At 37.7% G+C, this 26,441-nt stretch overlaps 2 protein-coding genes across 2 annotated transcripts in view; one reads left to right on the top strand and one right to left on the bottom strand.

Annotated features, from left to right (window-relative positions):
- The first annotated feature begins 1,065 nt into the window (after positions 1-1,065).
- On the top strand, positions 1,066-2,698 carry LOC148789813 (uncharacterized). The gene is made up of 3 exons (XM_088893779.1): positions 1,066-1,593; positions 2,010-2,449; positions 2,563-2,698. The coding sequence occupies exons 1-3, from the start codon at positions 1,066-1,068 to the stop codon at positions 2,696-2,698; spliced, it is 1,104 nt and encodes a 367-aa protein (XP_088749905.1).
- Positions 2,699-5,736: 3,038 nt separating this feature from the next.
- The window catches only part of LOC104586689 (dehydrogenase/reductase SDR family member FEY-like), an 81,949-nt gene continuing 61,244 nt past the window's right edge, over positions 5,737-26,441 (bottom strand). The window contains exons 6-8 of the mRNA XM_010243995.3: positions 22,949-23,041; positions 20,138-20,210; positions 5,737-6,443 (exon numbers count right to left, since the gene is read on the bottom strand). Of these exons, the coding sequence (XP_010242297.1) occupies positions 6,181-6,443; positions 20,138-20,210; positions 22,949-23,041 (429 nt within the window). The 3' untranslated portion in view covers positions 5,737-6,180. The remainder of the gene's footprint in view (positions 6,444-20,137; positions 20,211-22,948; positions 23,042-26,441) is intronic.

The following is a 26,441-nucleotide window of genomic DNA, read 5'->3' as shown; positions in this document are numbered from 1 at the left end:
GTAGTTAAAACATACCATAGGAAACCTGAGGAAAAAAAAAGAGGAGAAAAAGGAGCATAAAAAGAAGAAAAAGACTGAGGTGCAACGACTAATATCTAACATTGAGGCTGATATTGAGTTTAACGGAAGGGGAGAGAGGAGGAAGAACTCTAGGTGAGGAGTTGACTTCAGGAGGGACTTTGTTGAAAGTGTGTCCATAAGGATTATCAGTTGGAATGTGAGAGGATTGAGAATTGCTAGGAAAAGGAGGGTAATAAAGGATTTATTCACAAGAGAGAAGCCTTATATTGTGATGGTGCAAGAGATGAAGCTCTCTGAACTGGATGGAAGATGGATAAGAAGTTTTTGGAGGATTAGGGGTGTTACTTGGTCCTCGGCTCCATCTTGGGGTGCCTCGGGAGGAGTTGTCATTGTCTGGAAGAATGAGGTAGTGGAAGCCATGGAGGAGCTAGTGGGTAGATGTTTTGTTTCCATTAAATTCTAGAATGTAAATGATAGAATTGTATGCAATTAGGGGTTTATGGGATGAACCCTGGTGTTTGGGAGGGGATTTTAATTTCACAATATACTCAGAGGAATCTAGCAATCATGTATAGTCAATTACAATAAGCATCACAAAATTTAACGGGTTTAAAGAAGATTGCGAGCCAAAAGAAATTCCCTTGTTGCAAGGTAGATTCGTCTGGTCTAACTTTCAAGATAATCCTCTGTGTTCAAAGCTGGATAGGTTTTCTATTTGACCTAGAATGGGAAAACTATTGGGGAAATGTGGTCTCTAGAGCTTTTCTTAGGGTCACATTAGACCATTGTCCCATCAAGACCGGTGTGAAATCCCTAATAAGTGGACCTAAACCATTTAGGTTTGAGAATATGTGGTTAACTCATCCGGGTTTTGAAAGCATAGTGAAGGACTGTTGGAACAAGGAGTTAAGGGGAATAAAGTGGAAATGAATCAAATTTCATCAGAAGCTAAAGGGACTGAGAGTCGAATTGAAGGAGTGGAATAAAGATCACTTTGGTAGGGTAGATGAACAAAAGTTGAGTCTATTCACACAAATTGAAAAAATGGATGAGAGGGAAGCCCAAGGGTTGCTGAGTGAGCAGGATAGAGAATCAAGAAGGCAATTGAAGAAGGACCTAGAAGAGGTTTTACTCAGAGAAGAGATTTGCTGGAGGAAGAAGTCGAGGCACAAGTGGATTAAAGAGGGGGATGGGAATACTAAGTTCTTTCATGAGTTGGCAAATGGTAGGAGGAAGAACTTAGTGGCTAGACTAGAGCTAGAAGGGCAAGTAATTACCAATCAAGAGGATATAGCTAGGACCTTTGTAGATCATTTTAAATCCATTTTTAATAGGACTTTGAATGAGAGGGTCCCTTTGGAAGGATTGGAATGGTTGAAATTAGAAGGGAAAAAAACAAGGTGGTTAGAAAGGAATATTGAAGAAGAGGAGATCAGAAGGGCAGTGTTTATGATGGCTAGATCTAAGGCGCTAGGTCCTGATGGATTTACTATGGCTTTCTACCAAGATTGTTGGGACATTTTGAAAGAGGATTTATGTGATGCTGTTGAGGAATTTATAGAGAATCATATAGTAAGTCTGGGAGTCAATGCCACTTTTTAGGCCTTAGTCCATAAGAAATAAGATGCTAACGAACCTAAGGATTTAAGGCTAATTAGTTTGGCAACTAGCATTTATAAAATTTTGGCTAAGGTGTTGTCTTTGATGCTTAAAGAAGTTCTCCCATCCCTAATAAGATAAGCCCAAGGAGCCTTTGTATAAGGGAGACAAATAGCAGATCAGATCCTAATTGCTAATGAGTGCATGGAAGATCTAAAAGAAACGATTTTGTTTGTAAGTTGGATTTAGAAAAGGCATATGATTTGGTGGACTAACATTTTTTGGTACAAGTTTTGAGAAATTTTGGATTTGGGACTAAATGGTGTCATTGGATTTTTGGATGTATTAATTCTTGCCATTACTCTATCTTGGTTAATGGAGTGGTGAAGGACTTCTTCCCAACCCGTAGAGGTATTAGACAAGGGAACCCTCTATCACCATTCCTCTTCACTCTAATAGCAAAGGTGCTTAGTATAATGATCTTAAAGGATGATAGAGAAGCTGTAATTAAAGGGTGGAGAATAGGTAGGGATGGTACTCCGGTCACCCATCTCCAATTTGCAGATGATATTTTGATTTTCTATGATGGGGATGATATTGAGAAAGTGAAAAATCTCGAGGATCTAGTTAGAAGTTTTGAGAGATTGTCAAATTTGAGTGTTAATTTTGAAAAGAGTTGTGTAGCTGGTGTTAACTTAGAGGATAGGGAGGTGGAGTTTATAGCAAGAAGCTTAGGATGTTCTATCTCGTCTTGGCCTATGACCTACTTGGGGCTTCCGCTAAGGGCTAACCCTAGGGAGAGTAGCTTTTGGTGTCTAGTGGTAGAAAGGTTCCAAAAGAAGTTAACATCATGGAGAAAAACTACTTATCCTTGGGAGGTAGAATCACATTTATAAGAGCCACACTTGCTAACTTACCAACCTATTTCCTGTCTATGTTTAGGATACCACCTAGGGAAGCTAAGAAGCTAGAGAAGTTGATAAGAGATTTTCTTTGGGAGTCGGGGGAAAGTAAGAAGGATGACTTGATAAAATGGGAGTGGTATGCTGGAATAAAGATGAAGGGGGATTGGGATTAGGGAATTTGATTAAAAAAATAAATCACTATTGTGGAAGTGGCTGTGGAGGTGGCTAGTGGAGAGAGAGAAACTTTGGCATGAGGTGGTGGGTAGTATTCATGGTCGCTCAAAAAATGGATGGGATGCTAGAGTATCATGTCAGGCAACCTTGGCAGCACCTTGGAAAGTTATTCATGGCATTCTTCCTCAGTTTCTCAGTTTTCTTAGGTATGATGTTTGCAATAACTCAGTCCTATTTTGGAAGTATACTTGGGTTAGAGAGGCTCCATTGAAGGACCTTTTCCCTTCTTCGTTCTCTATTTCAAGGTATAAAAAGCATTTTGTGTCAAAGTTTTTTTTTTTCCATTATGAATGATCCATTAACACCAGATTGGGACTTTGGGTTTCATAGAGGTTTAAGGGAAGAGGAAATTGTGTCTCTCACAAATCTGCTAAGTCTACTTGATACAATATGTTTGGACCCTTTTGAACCTGATAATCAGATTTGGACACCCCAGCGGAGTGGATCCTTTTCATGCACTTCTTTCTTTAAATCCATTACTCAATCTACCCCCAACCACCCTTTCCCTTTTAACAAAATTTGGTGCAAGCCTGTCCCCCCTAACGTTATGGCTTTTTGCTGGGAAGTGTATTATGGGAAAATAAACACTTTTGACATTCTATAAAAGAGAAGACCTTTTCTCTATTTCTCACCTTCCTGGTGTATTCTTTATAGGTCACATGGTGAGGACTGCATCCATATACTAATATCTTGTTCATTTACTGTAGAGTTATGGGAGTGACTCTTCTCATTGTTTGGGTGCAGGTTGGTTAGGCCAACAGATGCAAGTTTGATTTTTTGATCTTTCTTTCTTCCCTTGGCGGCATAGAAAAGGAAGAATTATGTGGAGGTGTGCAAGAGCAACGCTGATTTGGTCTATGTGGGAAGAAAGGAATACTAGAATTTTCCAAGAGGAAAGAAGCCCAGAAGAGATGAAGGACTGCATTCTAAATAAGGTGTTCTTGTGACTAAAATCATTGGACCTATTCCATCAATTCTCATTTAATGATGTTTGGAGGAATTGGTTAGCAGTGGCTGACTGTTCATCCATAGAGACTAAAGTGAGTATGGCTTGGGAACCCCCTCCTAAAAGATTCTTGAAGCTGATTTTCGACGAAAGTAGTCTTGATAATCCTGGCCCGTTAGGGATGGGAGGGGTACTGAGGAAGAGTGGGAGTGTGGTACCCATAGGAGTTGGAAACTCTACTAGGGCAGAATTTGCTGTCGCTATCCAGGGAGTACAGTTAGCAATGCAGATAGGTGTGGAACAACTGCTAATAGAAGGGGACTCCAAGGTGGTAGTGGACTAGCTACAAAATCCGAAATCTATAGTGTGGTGTTTTAAGAACGAAATTAAAAAATTCAACTGCCTAACAAGTAGCCTGACAGTGAGAATACAATGGGTGGGGAGATCAACAAATTCTATGGTTGATGATCTTGCAAAGCAAGGGGTTAATGGGGAAAGTTTGTATTGGGCTCAATTGTAGACTGAATTTGTTTTCTATCTTTTGTCTTTCTTCCTACTATTAGGAGAGGATGCAACTCGTGCCTCTCCACGTGAAGCTTGTAACTGGACTAGTTTTTATTAATGAAATTTATCCTTCTTACTTGTCAAAAAAAAAAAAAAAGATCTGCTTTCTTTCCACTTTTGACACAAAATATATAAGGAAAACAATTAAACACAATTAAAGATGTATATATAAAATATGGTACTAACATGATATCTGACAGCAAGGTTCAAAGTATTGATATGTATCGTGACGATGGCTTACTAACCACCGGTTCAAAGGGTAGCCAGGCCTTAAACCAACCCCTCTAAACCGGTTTCAGAAAAAATAAATAAAAATTAAAAAAAGTACTAGTACAGGCCGATACGCTCTACCAGCATATCGGCTTGTGTCGATACTTTGAACCTTGTCTGATAGGATAAACACAAGGCAAGGGTGGAATGGTTTGATATTAAAACATCCGTTGGTATTGGCCATTAATGATACTTAAACCCTTCTTTTTCAAATCAAAGGTATCAAAGCTATGGCCAATCACCACTAGGTCATCCTCCAATGTTATGCAATTAACTAAAATAACATAGGTTTTATTTAACTTGTTGGCAACATGCAACTCAAATAGATGGTGTCATATATTAATGATCAACCAACAAATTTAATAAAACACTAAAACCAATATTTTGTAAATATAAATGAAATAGATGATACATGAAATCCATTAATCTCTAAAAATGGTTTTTAATATTTTTGGATTTACAGAAATAAAATACTAAAAATAAAATAATGACTTTAGTAATTAAAATTGATGACTTTGCATATGATATGTATCTTATAAATTAACATTATATATTTCTATAAATTATTAATTAATATTTTAATTTACAATAAATAACAATATATTTATTATTTACAGAAATAAAAGAATTATTTACAAAATTAACTTAATGTAAATTAGTAATTTTTAAGAAGTTTACAGTATTTGACTAGCATATTAAGAATGCCAGATGAAGTTCACATATTTTTTGTTTATATATAAAAGTATAAATAATAACAAAAATTGGTTTAATAATTAAAATATAATAGTTGCATACTGATTGTATCTTGGACCACCTATATTCTCATGAATATAATATATTTTTTAGATTGATTATGGTTCAAGGCATCGATGTGCAGAAATGCAAATTTGTAAGAATTTGAAACTAATACATATGCATCGATGTCATGAAATATTTTGAAACTTTATACAACTCAAGTGTTATTAATGTATTTGTCAAATTTGTAAGAATTTTCATGTTGTATTCAAGCGTATCCATATATTTAAACCATATACACGTATATCGCCATTATTAATATGATTTGCGACATTTAAATTTTGAACCTTGATAGCCAATAGGCTGGCTATATGGTCTCTTTTATGGCTTAATAGCTTGCCTTTTTTTTTTCTTTATTAATATGGGATGCATAAATCAAGGTTCAAAGTATTACAATGTATGTACAATATGCAATAGAAACATTCATAATATCATTCCTGAAATATCAGACAGAAAAGTACAAAAAACAGGTGTGCTTTACATGTCTCATTCTGAAAATTTGGGCATCAAGCAAGTATTTTGATACTTTGAACCTTGGCTTGAAGAGGTTATTCATGGGGTTTGGTTTTATGGAAGGACCTACAAGAGGCTGCTTATGAGGGATGTTGGATGAAAATCTAAGACATTGATTGTTTAGAAATTCTCTGCTTTTTGGACTGGTCTCTTCCAAAGTCTCCGAATCAGCATTCTTATTAAGACTAATAATCAAATCAAGCAATGATATTAGAAATGAAAGTGAATGGTTACAATTTGAGACAGTCAGACAGTGAAAAACTCGTTACTCAAAAGAATGTAAAGCTGTCGGCTGTGTATGTAACTGTTTGCAGCATCCGTGTCAGTGAAGTCTTATTCTCTTTTTGCCCCATATCGGCACTCAACTACATCACCTTCTAATAGCTTATCCACGGCATCTGAAGGAAGCCCGATCATTTCCAAAGTTTTCTCCCATACTTTGTAAGAAGTTTCCAAGTTGTGCGCTTCTTCAGAAGCATTCATTGGACGGCAATCATGAGATATGCAAGCACAAACAGGCCACTCATCAGCCTTCAACACCCCACAGTACTCGGGGACCTGGGGATCAGTGGCAGCAAAAAGTGCGCTTCTAGAACCTGGAATAGTAAAACAATGTAGGCATCTCTATCTAGGACATGGAATGTGTAATTGCAATGAACTTTCTGATCAAAGAAAAAATTGCAGTGAATTTCCAAGGAATTGGACAAAAAAAAACCACTGTTTTTATCTCAATAATAATAACCATCACCATCAGTGCTCATTGTCAGGATGGTTTCTTATTGTGTAAATGCCCACTGAACGATGATAATTATTAGGGAAATTATCTAAAACCTTCCAACTTATGTTGATAATTTGATATTGTTCTAAAATTTGCAGTCATTGGTCATGTTTTCTTCTAGTCTCATAAAAATAACTGTTAAATGACAAAAATGGCCCTGATACATGCTAACCAAAATGGCCCTTATGTCATATTTTGTAATGTTAATGTAACCAAAATACCTTTGATACATGCTAACCATCTCTCTCCTCCCCACCCAAAAAGAACAGGATGTTTTACAAACTATAGACCTTCAAACTGTAGGGTTATTAACTTATCCAATTAGATCTACTTTTTGTCAATCAGTTTGTTCCAAGTCAAACTCATGTTATCAAAGTAAGCAAGGAAGCACATTCATCTAGCTGTCCATTGCTATGCCAAAATCCAAATATTAAAATTGGATTGTCTAATATTTGCGAAGATTTAAATGTTGATCATGATGATCCATCTAATGCACCAATACCTAAGATTAATCTACCCTCATGCCCATGCAATTTTGGTCCCTCATTTGAAGGTTGTTGGCATTTTGTTCATTTGTGGAATATCCATTATTCAGGGGTATTTATGAAAATATGTCTAAAGAATATAATATGAATGGTGGGTAAAGTGATTATTTTACATTTTTGTTTGTCATTTGATGGAAGTTGGACATTATTAGTAATGCCAAGAAAAGTGTTAGGGAACTTTCTTCTTTTTTTCTTTTTTCTTTTTTTTATCAACAAGAGAATTTTCTAGATACTAGTAAGTGTGCATGTGCTTTTCATGTTATAATTTTCGATGATGATAATGGTAATAATAGTGTATTTAAAATTTTTTTTATAAAATTTATGTATTTTTTTGTTTTATATATTTTTATTATTTAATTATGACATCATGGGTTGACCCATTTGACTTGTATGGTTGAATTGCTTACTTGACACTTGGACAAAATAAGGTTTTGTTTTTGGATCATTTTTTAAATGTGTTTTATATTATTAAAAGTATTGGATATAGATCTAATTAATAGAATTTATTTATGAGAAAAATACCTTAAATAGTGAGATAACAATATTTAATATCTCATATGAAAAATGGAAATGACACGTTTTAAAGATATTAAAAGAAATGCCCATTGGGTTCTAAGAAAAATTAATGAAATAATGAATATATAGAATCTTGATATTAATGCCAATAGTGACAGTTGTGTATAACATGTTAAACCTTCCACATCTTTGCCATACCATAGTGTTTTTATATTATATGTAATGCAGGGTTTTATCAATGACAAGAAGGGGCCTTTTAGATTTTGTATTTATAATAGCTTTTTAATTTTGTTGCTTAAGTTATTAAAGTAGGGTTTGGTTAAAGAGCCAATTGAGGCAAAACTTATAACAAATTTTAAAGCTTTGTCATTTACTTATCAAAGAGGATGGCATCAGTTAATAGTTGTTTCCAATGCAAAAGTGATGGTGGAGGCATTGAATGACGATGAGCCATCGACATCTTGAAGTTTAAGTTATTGCATAGATAAAATTAGGAAACTTGCAAACAATATTCTTTTGTCATTTTTCTTTACAACTCTCGACCTTTCACTAAACCTACTCATATTGTATCCTAAAAGGTTGGACTTTTGAATCAATGTTGTATATAAGAGAGACCCCTACTTGTAGGGCAGCAACAAACGAATTGGATTTGGATCAGATTGAGCAAAATCCAAATCAGATACAACTACTGAAAGCTTGCATTTGAATTCAATCCAAAATCCAATCGGATTTGGTTTTAATTTGACTGTGCATTCATTTACAAAATAAAAAATAAAAAGTTAATTGCTTTTCAACTTTTATATATAATAAATTAATATAAATATAACATATTGAATTTATTATATATAAATTCATATATAATATAATTTATAAAAATATATTTTTATAATTATATAACTTTTATATATTAAAACCAATAAATATTACAATATAATCGGATTCAGATTTTGATTTGGGATCGACAAAGTCAAATCTGAACTCAATTTAATTATTAATCAAATGCAGATTGCAAAATATGAATTATGGATGTGTTGAATTTTTTATATTTCTATATGCATAAAAATAATTCTGATATGTCACACTTACTTTTTTGTTTAATATGTAAATATACGATATTGTACATGTGCTCATTTTTTTTTGCAATATTTATGTATTTTTTGTGTTTTTATCTTTTATTAATTTTTATTATTTAATTATGACATTAAAGGGCAACACATTTGACCCAAAAGTAGAATATTAATCTTCACCAAAAAGTAAAATAATTTCATCTTTGGTTAGTTTTAGATTATGTATTTCATTATCATCATCACTAAAAATGATTTTTGTTTATTACCCTTATTTTGTTAATTTGATTAATAAAACTATCATAAATTTCTTAAACTACTCTTATGGTTTAGCTAATTGACTAACTCTACCCCTACTGTTAGTACCTGTAAGTTTTTGGACAATTATCTAAAACCTCCTTGCCATTAATGTCATTAACGAAAGATGAAAAAGACTATTTTACCCATTATTCTCTTTCAAATTTTCAAAATGAAATAGGAAAAAGGGGGGGGGGGGGGGAGAGAGAGTACAAGTCGAGAAAAAGGGAGGGAGTATGTACCAGCGATGCAACCGTTGCTGGTGGATGGTGGAACAGAGGAGGGTGGAGGCAGGGAGATTATACTCATTGCTGGTGGACAGTGGAACAGGGGATGACGCAAGCTGCAGCAATGATTCCATCAATTGAGGTTTAGCACCAGGAAAGAAAGAGGACAGTAGCGCCCATGAAGAGGACAGTTGAGGTTTAACGCTAGGAAACGATTCCGTCAGCCAACTGTTTTCTGCCACTTAAAGCTCTACATGAAAAAAGAAGCGGCGTGTACACTAGATATCAACAGCAGTAAATGGATATCATTCGGATAATTCTCCTCAACTCACTCTTTAACACGTTTCTCTGTTCACTTTTTGCTTGAGGAATGGCACAAGTTAGCATCTACAAGGCTGCGATGCTGGCCTGCCTCGTGATGGCGATACTCTCAGTGGCAGCTGCTACCGCATCGGAGCAGAAGAATGAGATGGCTCTGGCAGTGGAGCCTTCAATGGTCCCTAGGTCCAGATTTGCTCTGCCTATCTTTGACACGATCCTCTGCTCGTCTCTACTGGGACTGTTGCTTGTTCATGAGATTTCCTTATTAATGTTATTAGTAGTGTTTCTTGTTCATTCATTATTTGTATTTTCTCTGTTTCCTATTTCAAATTCATGAATATGATTATGTAATAGCATATTGAGACTTAAAAAAGGCATGTGAACCGAGTGAACTCTTTACTAATCGACCTACCTCCTCAAACCTCAGGCCGAGCAACCTCTCATTCCCATTCTCCGTGATAAACTTTGAGACCTCAAACCTCAAACCGAGCACCGGGTTTCATATGAAGCCCTTCTCGTCTGATGATTTCCCTCTTGGGATCGGCAACGCAGTTTTCGATTCAAGCTTGCAACGAACTGAAAAAGGAGAAATCGCTTGAAGGACTGAAAGAGGGCATCGTTCAATAAGCTGAGAGATGTAGTTGATTTGTATTTCGTTATTTGGGAATTCCTTCATCAATCTAACTTCTTGCTTTGACTTAACAAATTCGACTCTATTCAACCTTGTGAGAGATTGTCCTTCATTGGAAGAAATCTGAACGGAAAGAACGAGTCTAGGAGAAGAGAAATTCAGTACAGAATTAAGGAAGAACAACCAAATTCAGACTTTGAAATTGGCTTTGGACAAGTGTCTAAGCGGTGCAACATGTGAGAAGCTTGGAACAGGTTGAACATTGAGCCTTTGCTTTGGCTACTCAAAAGGGGGGCGGAGGGGGAAGGAGGGCATAAGAAAAATTTGAAATGCTCACACTGTGGAGTAGAGAGACACACTAAAGATACTTGCTGGATTTTGTATCCTCATCTGAAACCAGCAACTCTTAAGAAAGAAAAACCAACTAAGGGGCAAGGAACCTATGGGCATGTGGCCAGCTCAAATAGGGTTGATGGTGGACCTAAGACAGCTACTCTTCTTATGCTTCTCCTCTTATGGGATGGACAACAAATACTTCCAATAGCTTTCCAGAGTTAATAGCTGTTCCACTGCCCAAGACCAGAGATTCCACCCCCTGCCAAGACCGAGAAAGTGGGGAGGTCACTGGCCCCTCTCTTGACTGCCTCTACAAAAGAAACTTTTGTCCCCCTCCTAACAAAGAATGACTATTTTAGAGATTTCCGGCAGCTGTCTCGGCCTCTTTTGTCAAGAGGTTATAGATTTTTTTGACCCTCAATTTGGTAAGAATTATTTAACCAAGGATGTCACCTTTCAAATAAAAAAAAAGGAATTTACCTTCCTTGAGCCCACTCATTTCGTTCAGTTATCTTGTCCTCTTCAGAGGGAGAGTTCCAATGAAGATTGGACTCCTTTTTACCTTCTTATTCCTACATTTAATGGTGCTTTTAGTCCTTAATGTTGATAGCTCTCCTTATATGCCACTGTCACAGGTTTTCACCCTTGCAGGTTTCTAGGTGCAAGAAGAAAGTAGCCCCAGTATTGAACATCCACCACTTTGGATTCTATTAATGATCCAACTACTTTGGATTCTGACCCTAATGTTCCTATTGCAGTCCGTAAAGGAAAATAGCAGTCTACTAAGCCATCTTCCTCTACCTCTGTCTAACCTAATTTTAATTATGTCTCTTACAATGCTTTATCTCCCTCCCTTTATGCCTATATCTCTGCTATTTACAATATTCCTATTCTGAACAGTGCTATAGAGGCAGTATAGTCACTACATTGGAAGGATGCTATGGATTAAGAGATGGAAGCACTCACTAAGAACCAACATGGGAGCTTGTTCATTGCCTATACCCGACCGGCGAAAAAGGGTATACTCAGATAAATAGTATTGATTACTAGGAGACCTTTACCCAATGGCCAAGATGAATTCCATTTGTTTGATCATGTCTCTTGTTGCCCACTTCTCTTGGCTTTTATATTAGATGTATGTGAACAATGCCTTTCTCAATGGTTATATTCAAGAAGAGGTAATATGGTATTGCCTCCAAAGTATTCTAAGTAGTGGAAAAATTGTGCCACTTGAAGAAATCTCTCTATGACCTCAAACAATCACCTAGGGCTTGGTTTGATAGATTTAAAAAACTCTCATTAAGATTAGGTTCAAGCAATCTCAAGCTGACCACACTCTGTTTATAAGGAGATTTAGTAGCCTTGTAACCATGTTGATAATGTTCATTGATGATGTTGACATCATAGGAGGTAATACATCTAGAATACTTCCCTGGATTAAGGTGGTAAGGTCAAATAAAGGAATCTAAATTTCACAGAGGAATTATGTTCTTGATTTGCTTCAAGAAGTGGGGAAATTGGGATCTAAGTTATTCATAAAAAAAAAGGACTAAGCCCACTAAGACTCCTATTGAATCCAATCTCAAGTTGGAGGTTGAAGATGAAGACACTCCCAAATAAGGCTGTCTACCAGAGATTGGTTGGCCACCTTTATCTTTACTTGACCAGGCCTAATATATTGTATGCTACAAGTGCTGCAATTTAGTATATGCATAAGCCTAGAACATTACATATGCAAGCAGTAATACTTAACAAGATCCCCTCCTATCTAAAGGGATGTTTAGGTAAGGGGATGCTATGTTCTAGCTACTAGCATATTAAGTTTGAGGCATATACAGATGTAGATTGGGTACGTTTTGTAGATGATAGATGCTCTACCTCAGGATATTGTACCTTAGTTGGTGGTGATGTAGTTTCACGAAGAAAGCAAAAAACAGCCTATGGTGGCTTGTTCTATTGCAGAGGCTGAATATAGAGTGATGACTCATAGCATTTTAGAATTGTTGTGGTTAATGAACTTGTTGGTAGACATGGGAATAAAAGTAGATGCCCGGTGAAACTATATTGTGACAATCAAGCGACCATAAACAATGTTCATAATTCTGTCCAACATGACTGCGCATAACATATTAAAGTGGTTAAGGATTTTATTAGGGAGAGAATTGCTAATGGAGAGATTTGTTTATCATTTGTGAAATCAGAGTAGTTAGTTGATTACCTCACCAAAGGTGTTCCCAAGCCAAAGCTAGAGAGCAATCTTAGACAATTATTCTTAGCTTGAGGGGGAATGTTAAGGGTATTTTTGTCATTGTAATTACAGTTTTTAAAGGGGCACCTAATGAAGGATAATTATGTGATCATTAGCATAAATTCAATAAATTAGGGCGTCAGAATCAAGTTAAAATCTCACCTCATTCTAAAACTATTTCTTCTTTTATTTTTTTTATCATTAATATTTAAAAAGGTAGAATAGTACAAAGAATAATGATACAATGTAGAGTCAATGAGAGAAAACCACTTATCTTATCTCTCCCCATTACAAGACCCCTCTCTTACAGTTATGCCCAGAAAAGAGTTTCTCATTCCACCCCTTGTTTGGCAAATGCATCTGCAAAGGAATTAGCACTACACTTACAGTCTTACACCAACTGAAACTTACTTGCACGTTTCTTGTTAGCCTACTAAATTTATTCTTTTCATTCTTGTAAATCCACATCTTCAATTCCTCACTTCGTAGCCAATTTACCACCAATTGTGAGTCCCCCTTCCACAATTAATTTCCTAACGTTCAAAGTCCTCTCCCTCTGTATACTCATCATCGCCAAAACTTCTGCTCTAAGAAAGTCTCTCCCCCATCAGTCCTGAATATAAAGCAATTATCTTCCCCTATTCATCCCTAAGTACACCTCCAATTCCTCATAAACTTGGATTTCCCAAAGTTAAGTTTGATGAACCCTCTTTCATTTGGAGACAAAGTTGTTAGACAGTTATGCCCTTTAGCTCCAATCAGATTGGTGTACCTTTTTCACATTTATTGTAAATGAATAAAGCACATAATTGATTCATGTCATTGTGGTGTATTTCTGTGTAACACCCTGAAGCTGGACACTTATGAGACTCATGTTAGTTTAGAATCTTCACAGCCGTTGGATAAATATGGGGAGATTTATCCTGCCAAGGCTGACACTGATGTACCGCCAAGTTGGTTGGGGTGGCTTGTCTCAGCTGCCAGGGTGAGACCTGAGGTACATGCAGTGTGGGTTTTCTTGAAACCCTGAACCAGACCAAAATTCCAGTATTGCCCTGGACCTTGGAGATAGATGGGCCAAACTGGAGTGTTATACCTGATCCCTAGACTCGATTATGGTACTGCACTGGGTGTTGGATTGGACAGTCTTTGATATGCCAATCAGTGAAATCCTTAGAGGGGGTCAAAACCTGGGTATGTTGGGACAATCCGAGAATTCATTTGAGTGGGTTATCATAGTGACAGGATCAACCCCTTTGTCGAACAAAGTGAATGATCGGGGATGCTCTCTCTGATGGAAACCTAAATTGCCGGCAATTGATTTCAACCGTTGAAATTTGTTTTTGCAAAATATATTTATATAAAGATATACATATATATTATGGTTTCAAAATGTTTGCAAAAGGTTTTAATTCTCAGGATCCATGTGGGTAGAGAGTGCAACACTGTTCCTTGCAGCCGAGGGAGAGGTCCTCTCTTGTCGGGCAGTGTTTGATCATTATGGGTTGAGAGGTTAAGTGTAAGACCATTGAGGGTAATGCCTGATGGGCTAATCTTGCATCTGCCCACAGTCCTTGGGTTTTCATAAGGTGGCTGGACCCAAGGACCATTTAGTGTAAATGTTGGGCCCATTAAGAGCCCATGGTGATGGACTCAGGGGTTCACTGTCTCCTATAGTGAATTCGGCCAGGCCTTGTAACAAAGGCTGGGCTGAACCCATGTGGATGATGTGTAGATCAATGTTTGGGTCTCACGCCATACAGGGATAGCCAACTGGGCAGCAGCTTAAGAGGTTTAAGTGAGCACATAGACTTAATGGGCCTAAAGCCCATTCGAACTGGCTTAATAAGATTAATTAAATAGGGGGCGGTTCTGGGATTTGGATAGGATGATAGGATAAGGAATTATCCCTATCCACTCAAAGAGTCCAGATCCAAATAAAGATTTGGATCAGGAAACTCCTAATTTTATTAGGAAGGCTGATCTTTATCTGCAGATAAGGGATTATCCTTATCTCTTAAAGAGAGTCCAGATCCAAATATAAGATTTGGATTAGGAAACTCCTAATGGGATTAGGAGAACCTCTCTTTAAGGCTATAAATAGGAGAGCAAGGAGGACCTCCAAACTCACTCACAGTCTACTGAATCAAGAGAGAAGACAACTCACAGTTTGACTGCTCCTGTCTTTTGCTCTTTTCTTCCTGTTCTTGCCGCCCCTGCCCAGTTCGATCTCCACCTGTGGGAGTGTTCAAGAACCGTTCTTGATATTGCTTCTTGCTAGAAGAGGCAATCTGAAGTTGTGTTCACCAGCCCTTTATTACATTCTTGCTGAAGAATTCGGTTCTTGCTGAAGAGCCGTCCTGCTGATTCTGCTTCACATCACACTGTGTCATCTTCAGTGGGAGCAAATTTTGGTTTTTCTCCTTGGGCGTGAACACCTTCATTGGGAGTTACTGTTACTCCATAACAGATATATCCCTCTCCTCCCTTTTGGTTTCAGATCTTGTCCAGTTTGTTTCAAGGTTGATCATTGAAAATGTAGTTTTCTAAAATATGGAATGCGATTCCCAGATGGGAGAGAGAAATTTTTGAAATTTCGCCCAACCTTCCTGTAGGGTTCGGCCATCCATATGATGGATCTCTCATCCCTTTCAAAAGTATGATTAACAGCAATCTCGTTTGAAGCAAAACCACCACTTCCATTTTTTGAGAATATCATCAGTTGAAACATTAGGTTGCATTTGTTTGTGCTGTAAACATCAGACCAATGTAAACTTGCACTCTGGTTTGTTACAATCCATTTGTCCCATGTTGGTAGTATGGGATGCTAATGTGAGGCATCCCACATCAGTAGTATGGGATGTTGTTGTGGGGTATATATGTGCTTGGGTTCCCTCCCTCTAACAGCTAGCTTTTAGGGGCGAGTTCTCCTAAGTCACATAACATAGTCTGGTTTTGCCTGTGTTTGTTTGCGATGTTTTTATACATCATAAGAGAGAGAAAAACTGCATTCAAGTCGACTTTTACATCAAGATTCGATGGAAAGTTATCATCAATAAAATCAATGTAAGCTCCAGTCCCCATTTATAGCATTGTGCACCAAACAAAATCAGTGTAAATGGGAATGAAGCTCTGGTCTCCATTTACACCTTTTAAACCAGATTGATTAAAAAGTGAGAGGTGGTCTTTTGTATTGACACTGCAAACAAACGCAACCATAGAGAAAGTTTCCAGGGTTTTCAACCAGTGGACCACCCTAATCATTATTGTTGCAATTATGCCTTCTTTGCTTTTTTCATTTTTCAAGAGTATTCTTGAATTCCTTTCAGATTGTCCATAACGTTACTGCTCTAGTATGCCAAAACTTCTTTCTTCTTTCTTCTTCTTTTCTGTTCAATCACTCTAATCTCTTTCACAATTAAGAGGTTAGGCCCCAATTACAACTCAATTAAACATTTAATGGGCTTGCAATTGAGCCTATTTAAATGTGAAGCAAACCCTGAAAGAGTTAAGTTTGTGTTAGTTAAGAAAGGACCACTTAGAAGGGAATTTCACTTTTCTTCTCATAGAGAGAAGGTTCTTTTCCCTCCTTAAACCCTGCTTTAAGTAGGTGATGAGAGTAGATATTTATAGCTATCAGTAGGGTAACATGTAACACCCTAAGAGAAGGGTAGAGTGAAGTTATCCAACCAATTTCCTCTTCTATATAAACCCTTCTCCTACAAGGAGAGGGGACTAATTTTATTCTAAACTTAAGTTTTAGCAATGAGAAAGACAAAACAAAAGGACAAAGCGAAAATGAGGCATGGATAACTAAGAAAGAAAAAGTCTAGCCTATGAGCCTATGTGAAAGTAGAAAAGAAGATGATCAAAGTCACACCTCTAGAAGTTTGATTCTCACTAAGTTGGATCAATTTAAGACTAGGAAGAAAGGGAATGCCAATGTGGCTATGTGGCTATTGCTACTAATACTCAGACATCCTCATCTTAATACTCAACTACCATGGGATCTAGTAATGGATTATAGTTTAGCTTGAGAATTGTGCATCTAGCTCCCCTACCCCTGATGCTCCTTACATTGTTATTGCTAAATCAAGTAATGCGATCATTTGACCAGTATGTCCTCACATTTTGCTCATCTACTCCTGATGCCTCCTCTTATGTTCATGTCTCTTTGTTAATTGATTCTAGAGTAGTGATCAGTGTTTTAAAAGATTTTTATTAAAAATAAAGAAAAAATGAGATCCCCCCTTCCTCTCCATCCTCCTCCTAACCCCCCTCCTCTTAAGGAGGCTTATGCCTCCTTGTGTTCGAGAGGCTTACGCCTCTTATGTTCTGAACTACACCTCACGCATCTAGGTAGTGGAATGCCTCGCATCACGCCTCCACGTTTCAAAACATTGGTAGTGATCATATGACTGGTATGTCCTCGCATTTTGCTTCTTACAAGCTATGATCTAGGAAGAACAAAACTATGATAGCTGATGGATCCCATACACCAATATCAAGCGTTGGTGCAGTTAAGCTGGATGAGGGTCTCTCCATTCAATTTCTCATGTTCCTTAACTCCATAATAACCTTTTAGCAGTTCTCTTATACTGAAGGTGTTAATTTTTATGTGAAATTCTTCCCTTTAATCAATTTCTGAGAAGCACTTGCAGTCTTTTTACAAGATAAGCGTGTTACTTATTAGAGCCCATTTGACATATACCTCATCAGAATGATGTTGTTGAGAGAGAATTGGTGGAGGGTGCTTGTACTTTATCATTTCAAATGAATGTCTATATGAAATTTTCAGGGACATAGTTTAGAGTATTCTTCACCTTATCAATAGATTACCTTTCCAAGTTTTATCCTTCAAGTTCAAACTCCAGAATAACTTTTATAAACAAGTGAACAGGCCTTCCAACTCTCATTATGAGTGATTGGTTGTTTGTTTTGTGCATGACATTACTATAGACGTCTTAAGTTTGACCCCAAAGCTCTCTAGCGCAATGTTTTAAAAACTGACCCGGAGGCCGAACCGTTTTTGCCTCAAAGTCGTGGGTCACCGGTTCGACCGGCTGGGTCATCGGTTCGACCGGCTGGGTCACAGGGTTCAGACCATGCCACATCATCATATATATATATGTATAAATATATATTTTATCAATAAATAATGTATAAATATGTTATATGTATTTTCATATTTAATTTAAGTTTTTTTAATTCAGTTTTTAATTTTTTATTTATAAAAAATATTAAAAATTGTAATTTGAGGCCAAAAAAGGGTTTTTTTTTTCAAAATTAGCGGGGCAAGGCCCCTACAGCCCCTTGGAACGCAAAGATCTCGAAAAGTTACCCAAAATAAAAAAAATCACCTCAATTGGACATAGGAGTCCAAAGTTATGGCCTCCGAAAGTTTGCATACACTGAGTGTGCAACCCACGACCCGGTGACCGGGTCGAATGGGTCAATGGTTGAATCGGCTGGGTTAAATGGTTCTTGACCAAGTCAGGTTTTTGACCATCTAATGTGTCTTGACTAAACTGGACCCAGAATCCTGGCCGGGTGACGGTTTGAACGATTCGAACGGCTAGGTCAACGGCGGATTGAAAACACTGCTCCAATGTATCTTTCTCGAGTACTCAATTGTTTAAAAGAGGAATAGATGTTTTGACCATCATTCTAGAAAAACGCATATGCCCAAAATATTACATTTCTTGAGATTGTATGTTTCTTCAAGTCTTTTTCACCTTTTTTCAAAGGGCAAGTTACAATGAAGAGAGGAGTCCTCTTTGTTTCCTATTACATTTCTATATTTTGGATGCAAGGTGACCCCAAAGACTAAACAACCATTACAATCAAACACATCAAACTCAGGTGTCCTTGATGATCCTATTGTTGAACCATCTATTCTTATGTTGGCCTTGGTTTATCTATTGTTGTCTACAAAGTAAAAAGATATTGCACCTTGTCTTCTTCCTCTACACGGTTAGGTTGTGTTAGGCCCGACTACCTGCTAGGCCCAACCGAATACTTTTATTATGCACTATCATGTCCATGCTAGGGTTTTGAATTCTTAATTCATACATAAAAGATTGGTTTTTAATTTTAATTATAGTACTTTATCTTTTAAAAAATGTCTTGTTCCCCCCTTTTACTAATGTTGTTCATTCATCTTTATTAACACAAGACATTTTTTAAATAATAAAGAACTATAATTGAAATTAAAAGCCAATCTTTTACGTATGAATTAAAAGCCAAGGTGTTGCCTAAGTGTTGCCAAGGTTCAAAATTTCGATACTATACGCCCCATATCAGACGTATCATATTGTATCGGGAGCTGTCCAAAACCCCAAATAAGGGGTGTTTCAGACCTTGACTATTTTCAGGGGGTAGGCATGCTTAAAACCAATACCCTGATGCAATTTGAAAAAAGTAAAAAAAAAAAAAAACTTAAATTAAGAAAGTTATAAAGTAGCGAAACACCCAATATGCATGTACAAAACACCCGATATGCCTGTTCATGCATATCGAGTGTATTGATACTTTAAACCATGGGTGTCGCCTTGACAACTATTTGGTACAAGGTGGCTTGACTTGTTGAATGCTTGGATGTGTTTTATATGTTATGTACTTATGTTTCATTTTATTTTTACATTTTCACTTTTAATATGTTTTATATGTTATGCTTAGGTATTTTATTTTGATCTAATAGGTTTTCAACATTTAGTTTAGAATTTAGAGTAATCATTTTCTAATTAAACTATTTTTAATATTTTTTGTTCTTTTTTGAACTTTTTGTATTTTTTTAAAAAGTTCTCAACATTTTTTTTTCATTGAAATTTTTAAAAATTGTGCACCTAGCCTTGCACCTAGGGCACAAAAAGTCCATTGCTCTTTTAAAACACTGCACGCATGAGAAAAAATGTTCGAGTCTGAGAGCAACCACTTTGTGAATAGAACTTCCAACAAATAGGTCTGTCCAATCTATCCCTCTCAGAACCTGGACAGCCAATGACAACCTTTCGGTAATAGCTCTTTATTTCTTCTTACTTAATGTAAGTGTTGCTCTGGACCTGACTGTTCCACCTCCCCACCTCATCTCTCTACCTCTGCTTCTCTCCCAACTCTTCCTCGCCCCAGTAGCCACCCTACCTTCTACCCAAGTAGGGATCACTGGGTTAGACAACCTGAATTTCAACCTACCATTCTACTAAAAAAAATAAGAAAAATCAACCTACCTAAATTATTTTTAACCAAATGTTCTGTATGATACAACTTGTACAGCTAATGCAGGGAGTTCACATCTTACATATATTCATGATGATAAATTAGGACTTACCTTCTCGAGCGCTAAAGATGAAATATGGTATCAGATGGTAAGCTCCCTGAACAATTTTAGGAAGATCCCTTGCCTGCATTTTTAATAACAGCCAAAATATTTTAAATGCTTCCATGTAATGAATTTATACTTGAACTTGTAGAATGAAATTGTAAATGATCAAAGCAGTTGTGCTTGAATTTATGAAAGTAGCAAGTCAGATTGTAATCTAGATAATTAAAATGCTTGTAAGTTACAATTAATTAGGTTTATTACTAACATTTTCACTGCAATATTAATTCTTTTATTTGATCAATGCAGCAATAATAATTTGGGTTAATTACTTGTATATTCCCTGAGGTTTGAAGAAACTACTTATATATACCCTGCAGCGTCAAAACCTACTTGCATATACCTTGTAAGATGACCCCACCTTGCAAGGTGCCAACCAGCTGGTTGGTAAGGTCTCCTGCTGGTCATAGCGGAGACTTGGGATCGAATCCCGCCTGTACCCTGGGTTGGGGGGGGGGGGTACGGGTTGCGGGATGGGCTACCCCCCATTGTGTAGCCCTTCAAAAGAAATAAAAAAAAAAAAAAAAAAAAAACTGTAGGGTTGTTTTCGATGCCCATTAAATTTTTCTATAATCCCATTTTTACCCCTCTTCTCTCCTCTCCCAAAGAAACAAACCATAGTAGCGCAGGCTGTGTTCTTCTTGCTGCCCTTCCCTCCCTCCCTCCCTCCATTTCTTCTTCTTCTTTGCTTGGACCCTATGTTTCCTTCCCCTTTGTTGGAGAGATAAACGAGGAGCTAGAACAAGAAATGGGGGGAGCAATCACTTTTGATTAATTTTTACAATGGGCACACCTAGCTAAGAGAGGATTTTATAAAAACGAAAGGGGCACATCATTTCAGGCAGAGCAGGAGACTTAAATCCTTTCGGAGCGAGTTCTCTCAGTTCACTGACCTAAGCAGCGGAAGAGAGAGAGACAAGACAGAAACAGAGACACAGGTAGTATCTGTAGGATCAAAGAAAATCAAAGAGTGAATCACTATCCAGGATACAAAATTTATTCTGTTGCTGCAGATTTTCTCATTCTGGTGAGTCGAATCAACAGTGGATATCTGTGTTAATGGTGATAATAAACTAAACCAAGAGTAGTGCAGGAGAAAAGCAGTGGAGCAAGCAGGATAGTTGTCACCTGAAAGCAAAAGAGCGAGAAACAAAGACAAATATGGACAGAAGTTGGTCCCGAACTTGCTGCTTGATTGACAGAGGAGCTGCCACCAAGGTATTTTCACAATGGGAAGAGAGGAAGGAACAAAGAAGAGAGAAGAGCATGTTCTGAAAATTTATTGAACAGTTAAAGACACTTATGTCCTTAAAGTTTTATCTGTTAAGAGTTAACATCTGAAAAGTCAGCAAGGTATATATATGTAGGTTTTGAAACTACAACGTATATAAGTAGTTTCCTCAAACCTCAGGGTATATATAAGTAGTTATTCAAAATAATTTCTTCTGCATGTTTGAGCACAATCCCATTAAGAAGGTTTTTTTCTATTAGACTGTATCACAAATGTCATTTCTTCCAATTAGAAGACGTAAGACAATTGCTTGGAACCTTTTGGAATTTTAAGACTTTATTTTAACAGACATGTGGAGAAACACAAACAGAAAGAATATTTTTTGCAGTGTGCCTTTGCGAGTAACTTCAGTTCTGATAAGATCTGCTAGGCATCCATCTACTACTGTAAAGGAAACCTTGAATGAAAACAAGATACATCATTCATTGCATTGAGGAATTAATTCTTTGTTGCTAAGGCTCAGTTTGGGAAGAGTACAAATACGAATATGTATAGTGCAAATACAAGGTTTAAAAATACAATATGCAAGGTTTTGCACTGTACATATTTGTATTTGCACTCTTCCCAAACTGAGATAAAATAGAAAATCAGTGTGCATTTAGAACAATACAATAGAAAGAGCCATTTTCACATTGGCATAGTACTTGTGAAAACCATAACTTGGAAAAGTGAATATTGGTATTCCAAAAGCAATACGGGAGATCATGTATTATTGCAGGATTTGAGTCTTTGAGAGTGGGATCATCTTTTGGACTAGAGTGAGTCCAGGTAGAGAGTGACTTGGGTGGTCAGTTATTAAGAAGGTTCATGGTTTTTATTCACTTGATCAGAGAGGTTGGATCCTTTATGCCAGAATGAATAACATGTTCTAATGGGCCCCAAGATAAGTTAATACTCTAGTAGATATTCTAACCATAGGAGCGGGGAGGAATTCATTGCACAAGGGATGACTCATGGATTAATTGGCCTGTAATGCAGTACATTATTTGCATTTTCTTTTCTATTTCTTTCTTTTCTTGGTGGTTAATAACAAAAAACACTTTCACAAAGAATTAGCTGTTCCAGGATCCAGTTGAGTGGGATGTTCACTTTGGCAGCAAAGGCTCTAGCTTGAGGATGTTGACCTGGGGAGTTGTGTAGTTCCAAATAAAATAATGGAACAAGAGTGCATGTTTATACCATCTTTAACTCTTTTGATCTTGTTTTCGATGATGATAAGTAAATTAAAAACTGTGACATTTATTGGAAAAGATATTAATTCAATTGTGTCCAATATCAAAAGGGCCAGGAACCAGCTAATATCAAAGACATGGTTTATTCATACAGAAATGGTTTGTTGAGTGCTCAAGGCATGATCTTCTAGGTATGTGCATCATGCAGGAAAGAAAGACCACCATCACATAACATAATAAGCAGTTATGCACTTAGATTGTAAAATAAATATATTCAAATGTTTCTAGGAGACTTACAACATTTGTGTGGACAATTCCAGGTGAGACACACACCACATTGATGCCGGCTTCTGCAGGCAGCTTCTTATGCAGGATACTGCTAAACATGATCTGTAAAAAAGAAATGAACCATTCTAGAATCATTGTTTTAAAATATATAGAAGTCTAGTGAAAATTTGTTTATCTAACTCTTGGGGAAGAGCTACCCCCCGGCTTGTGTAGCTCCTCAGTGTTTCTATCAAAAAAAAAAATCTAGTGAAAATGTATGTTTCGTTTCCCTTTCTATGATTTTAAACATTGTAGTAGTCAGTAATTTCAAACAAGTTCTATTTTCAGTAGTTATGTGAGATTAGCTGGTACAAAACTGACTGGAAATAAGTTCTCTTTATTTTCTTTCTTCCCTTCTTATATTCCTCTCTTTTTCCTTTTTGTACTTTTCTAAAAGATAAATATCGGAACAATGAGTATAGATGAAATAAGGATGCTGTGATAAATAAATGGCAAGAGTAGAAAGACATAATTAAAAACGTTTTCATTATAAAGGACTTGGGACTAGCCCCATTTAGTGGGAAGTCAACTAAGATGGTTTGGTCATGTTCATAGAAAACCAATAACAGCACCAATGAAGAGTGACTTGGAGCAAGTAAAAGGCTCTAAAAGATCAAGAGGAAGACCAAAGAAAGCATGTGCTAAAGTTGTACAAAATGATCTAAAGACATACATTTTGACAGAAAACACGACTCTTGAGGGAAAATAATGACAGAACAGGATTCATGTAGACAAACCCCAATAGTTGGGATTAGGGCTGAATTTGATCCCGTTTAGGACTAGATCCCAGAAATTGTAGAATATGCTTGCATTCACTATATTGTGGGGGCTTTACCTAAATAAAAAAGGAAACAAAATAGCATTTGATGATGTATCTTGGCCTCTCCCAAGCATTTTCACTTTTGTATGTGATGAGATACTGCTCACCTCAGGAATCTCTTCGAGGGAGACCCTTCCTCCTGCGCAGAAATGAAGAGAGAGAGAGAGAGAGAAAGTATGGATTCAATTGCATATCCTTTCATTCGGCCAACCCATATTTATAATGGTTTTTTGGGTTACAAAATATCCTAACAGACTTTGTCAGCTCTAACGAACTCATGCAGAGAGACCAGCTGACGCGTTGCCTGTTGCAGTTAGGTGCTGATACGGTTTGCCTAGGTTCTTCCTTAGGTAAGTGAGCGACTGGAGGCTTGGGCCTCTGGGTTGGGTCTGGGGCTTGATTCCCAACAGTTCCCCCTCCCTCAAGATGGGCCTTGTCCTCAAGGTCCAAGTCTGGAAATTGATTTTTCAGCTGCCAATATGGTTCCCACGTGGAGTCATGGTAGGGGAGCCCTGTGCTTCTTGCACTATGTTCTTCCCGCGGTGGACCCAATGGTAATCCAATATCTAGGCAGGTTTGAGGGTAATGATTCCATCTTCAGTAATTGTTGGGAGGTTGTCACTAACCTTGGTTGGATCTCCCACGGACTTCTTAAGCAATGAAATGTGAAAAACTGGGTGGAGACGAACTGTCTTGGGCAGGTCCAGGTGGTAGGCAACTGTTATGGGCCCACGGAATAGGATCTCGTCACGGGTTGGTCCACGGGGAAAACCTCCTGTTTTCCCTTGTTCCTCCCTTTTCTTGAGGAACCTATCTTGGCGCCCTAATGGTGATTTGTCCAAGAGATCACCTAACTCTCCTTGCTCTCTTTCTTGACTGAAATTTTCGATATGTTTATTGAATAATATCAGCTCCTTAAATAGAAGATTACAAGAGGTAGAATCCTACTTTTAGGAAGACTCCTTGCTAATCTACTACTCTATCCTATTAAACTGATAAGATAAGATAAGACTTCCTTAATCTATCCTACTGAACTGATAAGATAAGATAAGATAAGAACTGTAATTAGATAAGACAAGACTCCCTTAATCTATCCTACTGAACTGATAAGATAAGATAACTGAATAGATAAGACTCCTACTTATCCCTGCTACTAAAAGCAGATAAGCTAAGAATACTGAATAGATAAGATAGGATGAGAACACTAAATTGCTGCTGCTGAGAACACTAAATTACTGCTGTTGCTGCACTAAATTACTGCTGCTGCTGCCGGCGCCCACATCAGCAACATTGCCCATCTTTTCAATTATCTTGAACAGCCCAAAGTAGTATAACAGGCCCTTTTTGCTACTGAGGACTGTCGATAGGGTTGCAGCTTGAGGTAGATGTAGTCCCCAACCTGAAAGCCAACAGCCCTTTGCTTTTTGTCATACTGCTTCTTCATGAGTTGTTGGACCTTGTGTAAGTTCTCCTTCAGGAGGCTGAGCACTTCGTCTCGTGCCAACAACTGGACCTCGACTTCTGCTACTGCGGTTGAACCCAGTTCATACGGAAGGATAGGTGGTGGTTCTCTTTGATATACTGATTTGAATGGTGTCATTCCCGCTGCCGCCTGGAATGTAGTGTTGTACCAGTACTCAGGGAGCCACTTCGTCCAATGTTTGGGCCTGGAACCCACAAAACAACGTAGGTAAGTTTCCAATGTTTGGGCCTGGAACTGCCTCCTGTAAACGGAAATATTCCTTCCAGAACTGGCTGAGGAAGGCCGGATTCCGATCCGAAATGATCGATTTGGGGGTACCATGGAGTCTTGCCACTTCTTTGATGAAAGTTTCAGCTACTGAAGCAGTGGTGTAGGGATGTGACAGGGCGATGAAGTGCCCATACTTGGAGAGCCTGTTGACCACCACCATAATCACCATCTTGCCCCTAGAGGGTGGAAGGCTAGTGATGAAGTCCAGGGGTATATCTTCCCATATTTGTGATGGGATGGGAAGGGGTTGCAGGAGCCCAGGAGGGGATTGGGCCGAGTACTTTTGTTGCTGGCATACTGTACACTGTGTTATGTGCTGCTCCACTGCCTTTTTCATGTTGGGCCAATAAAAATGTGATGAGAGCCTCTTATAAGTCCGAAAAATACCTGGATGCCCTCCCAACACCGAATCATGATAGAGTTCTAGCAAGGTTTTCTGATGCGCGGAAGTAGGAGAGAGAACAAATCTCCCATTAGAAAACAAGTCTGGTCCCTTCATGGTGTACCCCGGTGTAGAGGTGGGGTCTTGCAAATAGCTTTGCCGCACCTTTTCAAGGCTGGGGTCGCTTCCGGCCTCCTCTTGCAAAGCTTCAAATAGGGGGTAATGGGGCTGAGAGTTTACTAACAAGGACAACTCAGCCTTCCGTGACAATGCATCCGCAGCCCGGTTGGTGGCTCTAGGATTGTATTCGATAAAAAAATCAAAGCCCATTAACTTCATTACCCACTTTTGCTGATTTGGGGTGAGGGCTTTTTGTTCCAGTACAAACTTTAAGCTTCTCTGATCAGTTCGGATTATGAACCTTTGACCCAACAAGTATGGTCGCCATTTATGGACCACCAGCACTATTGCCATAAGCTCCTTTGTGTATGTGGACTGGTTCTAGGCT

Source organism: Nelumbo nucifera, chromosome 8 (genome assembly GCF_055504915.1).
Source record: "Nelumbo nucifera cultivar China Antique chromosome 8, China Antique-T2T, whole genome shotgun sequence".
In the NCBI taxonomy this organism is placed as follows: domain Eukaryota; kingdom Viridiplantae; phylum Streptophyta; class Magnoliopsida; order Proteales; family Nelumbonaceae; genus Nelumbo; species Nelumbo nucifera.
The sequence above is the reverse complement of the archived record's forward strand: the minus strand, read 5'-3'. Positions and strand labels throughout refer to the sequence as shown.

Excerpts from the sequence above, each read along its gene's own strand:
- LOC148789813 (XM_088893779.1), top strand. The coding sequence starts at position 1,066 with ATGGATGAGAGGGAAGCCCAAGGGTTGCTGAGTGAGCAGGATAGAGAA. Across the intron at positions 1,594-2,009 it reads AATTTATAGAGAATCATATA|GACTTCTTCCCAACCCGTAG; the intron begins GTAAGTCTGGGA and ends GGAGTGGTGAAG. Across the intron at positions 2,450-2,562 it reads TGGTGTCTAGTGGTAGAAAG|GATACCACCTAGGGAAGCTA; the intron begins GTTCCAAAAGAA and ends GTCTATGTTTAG.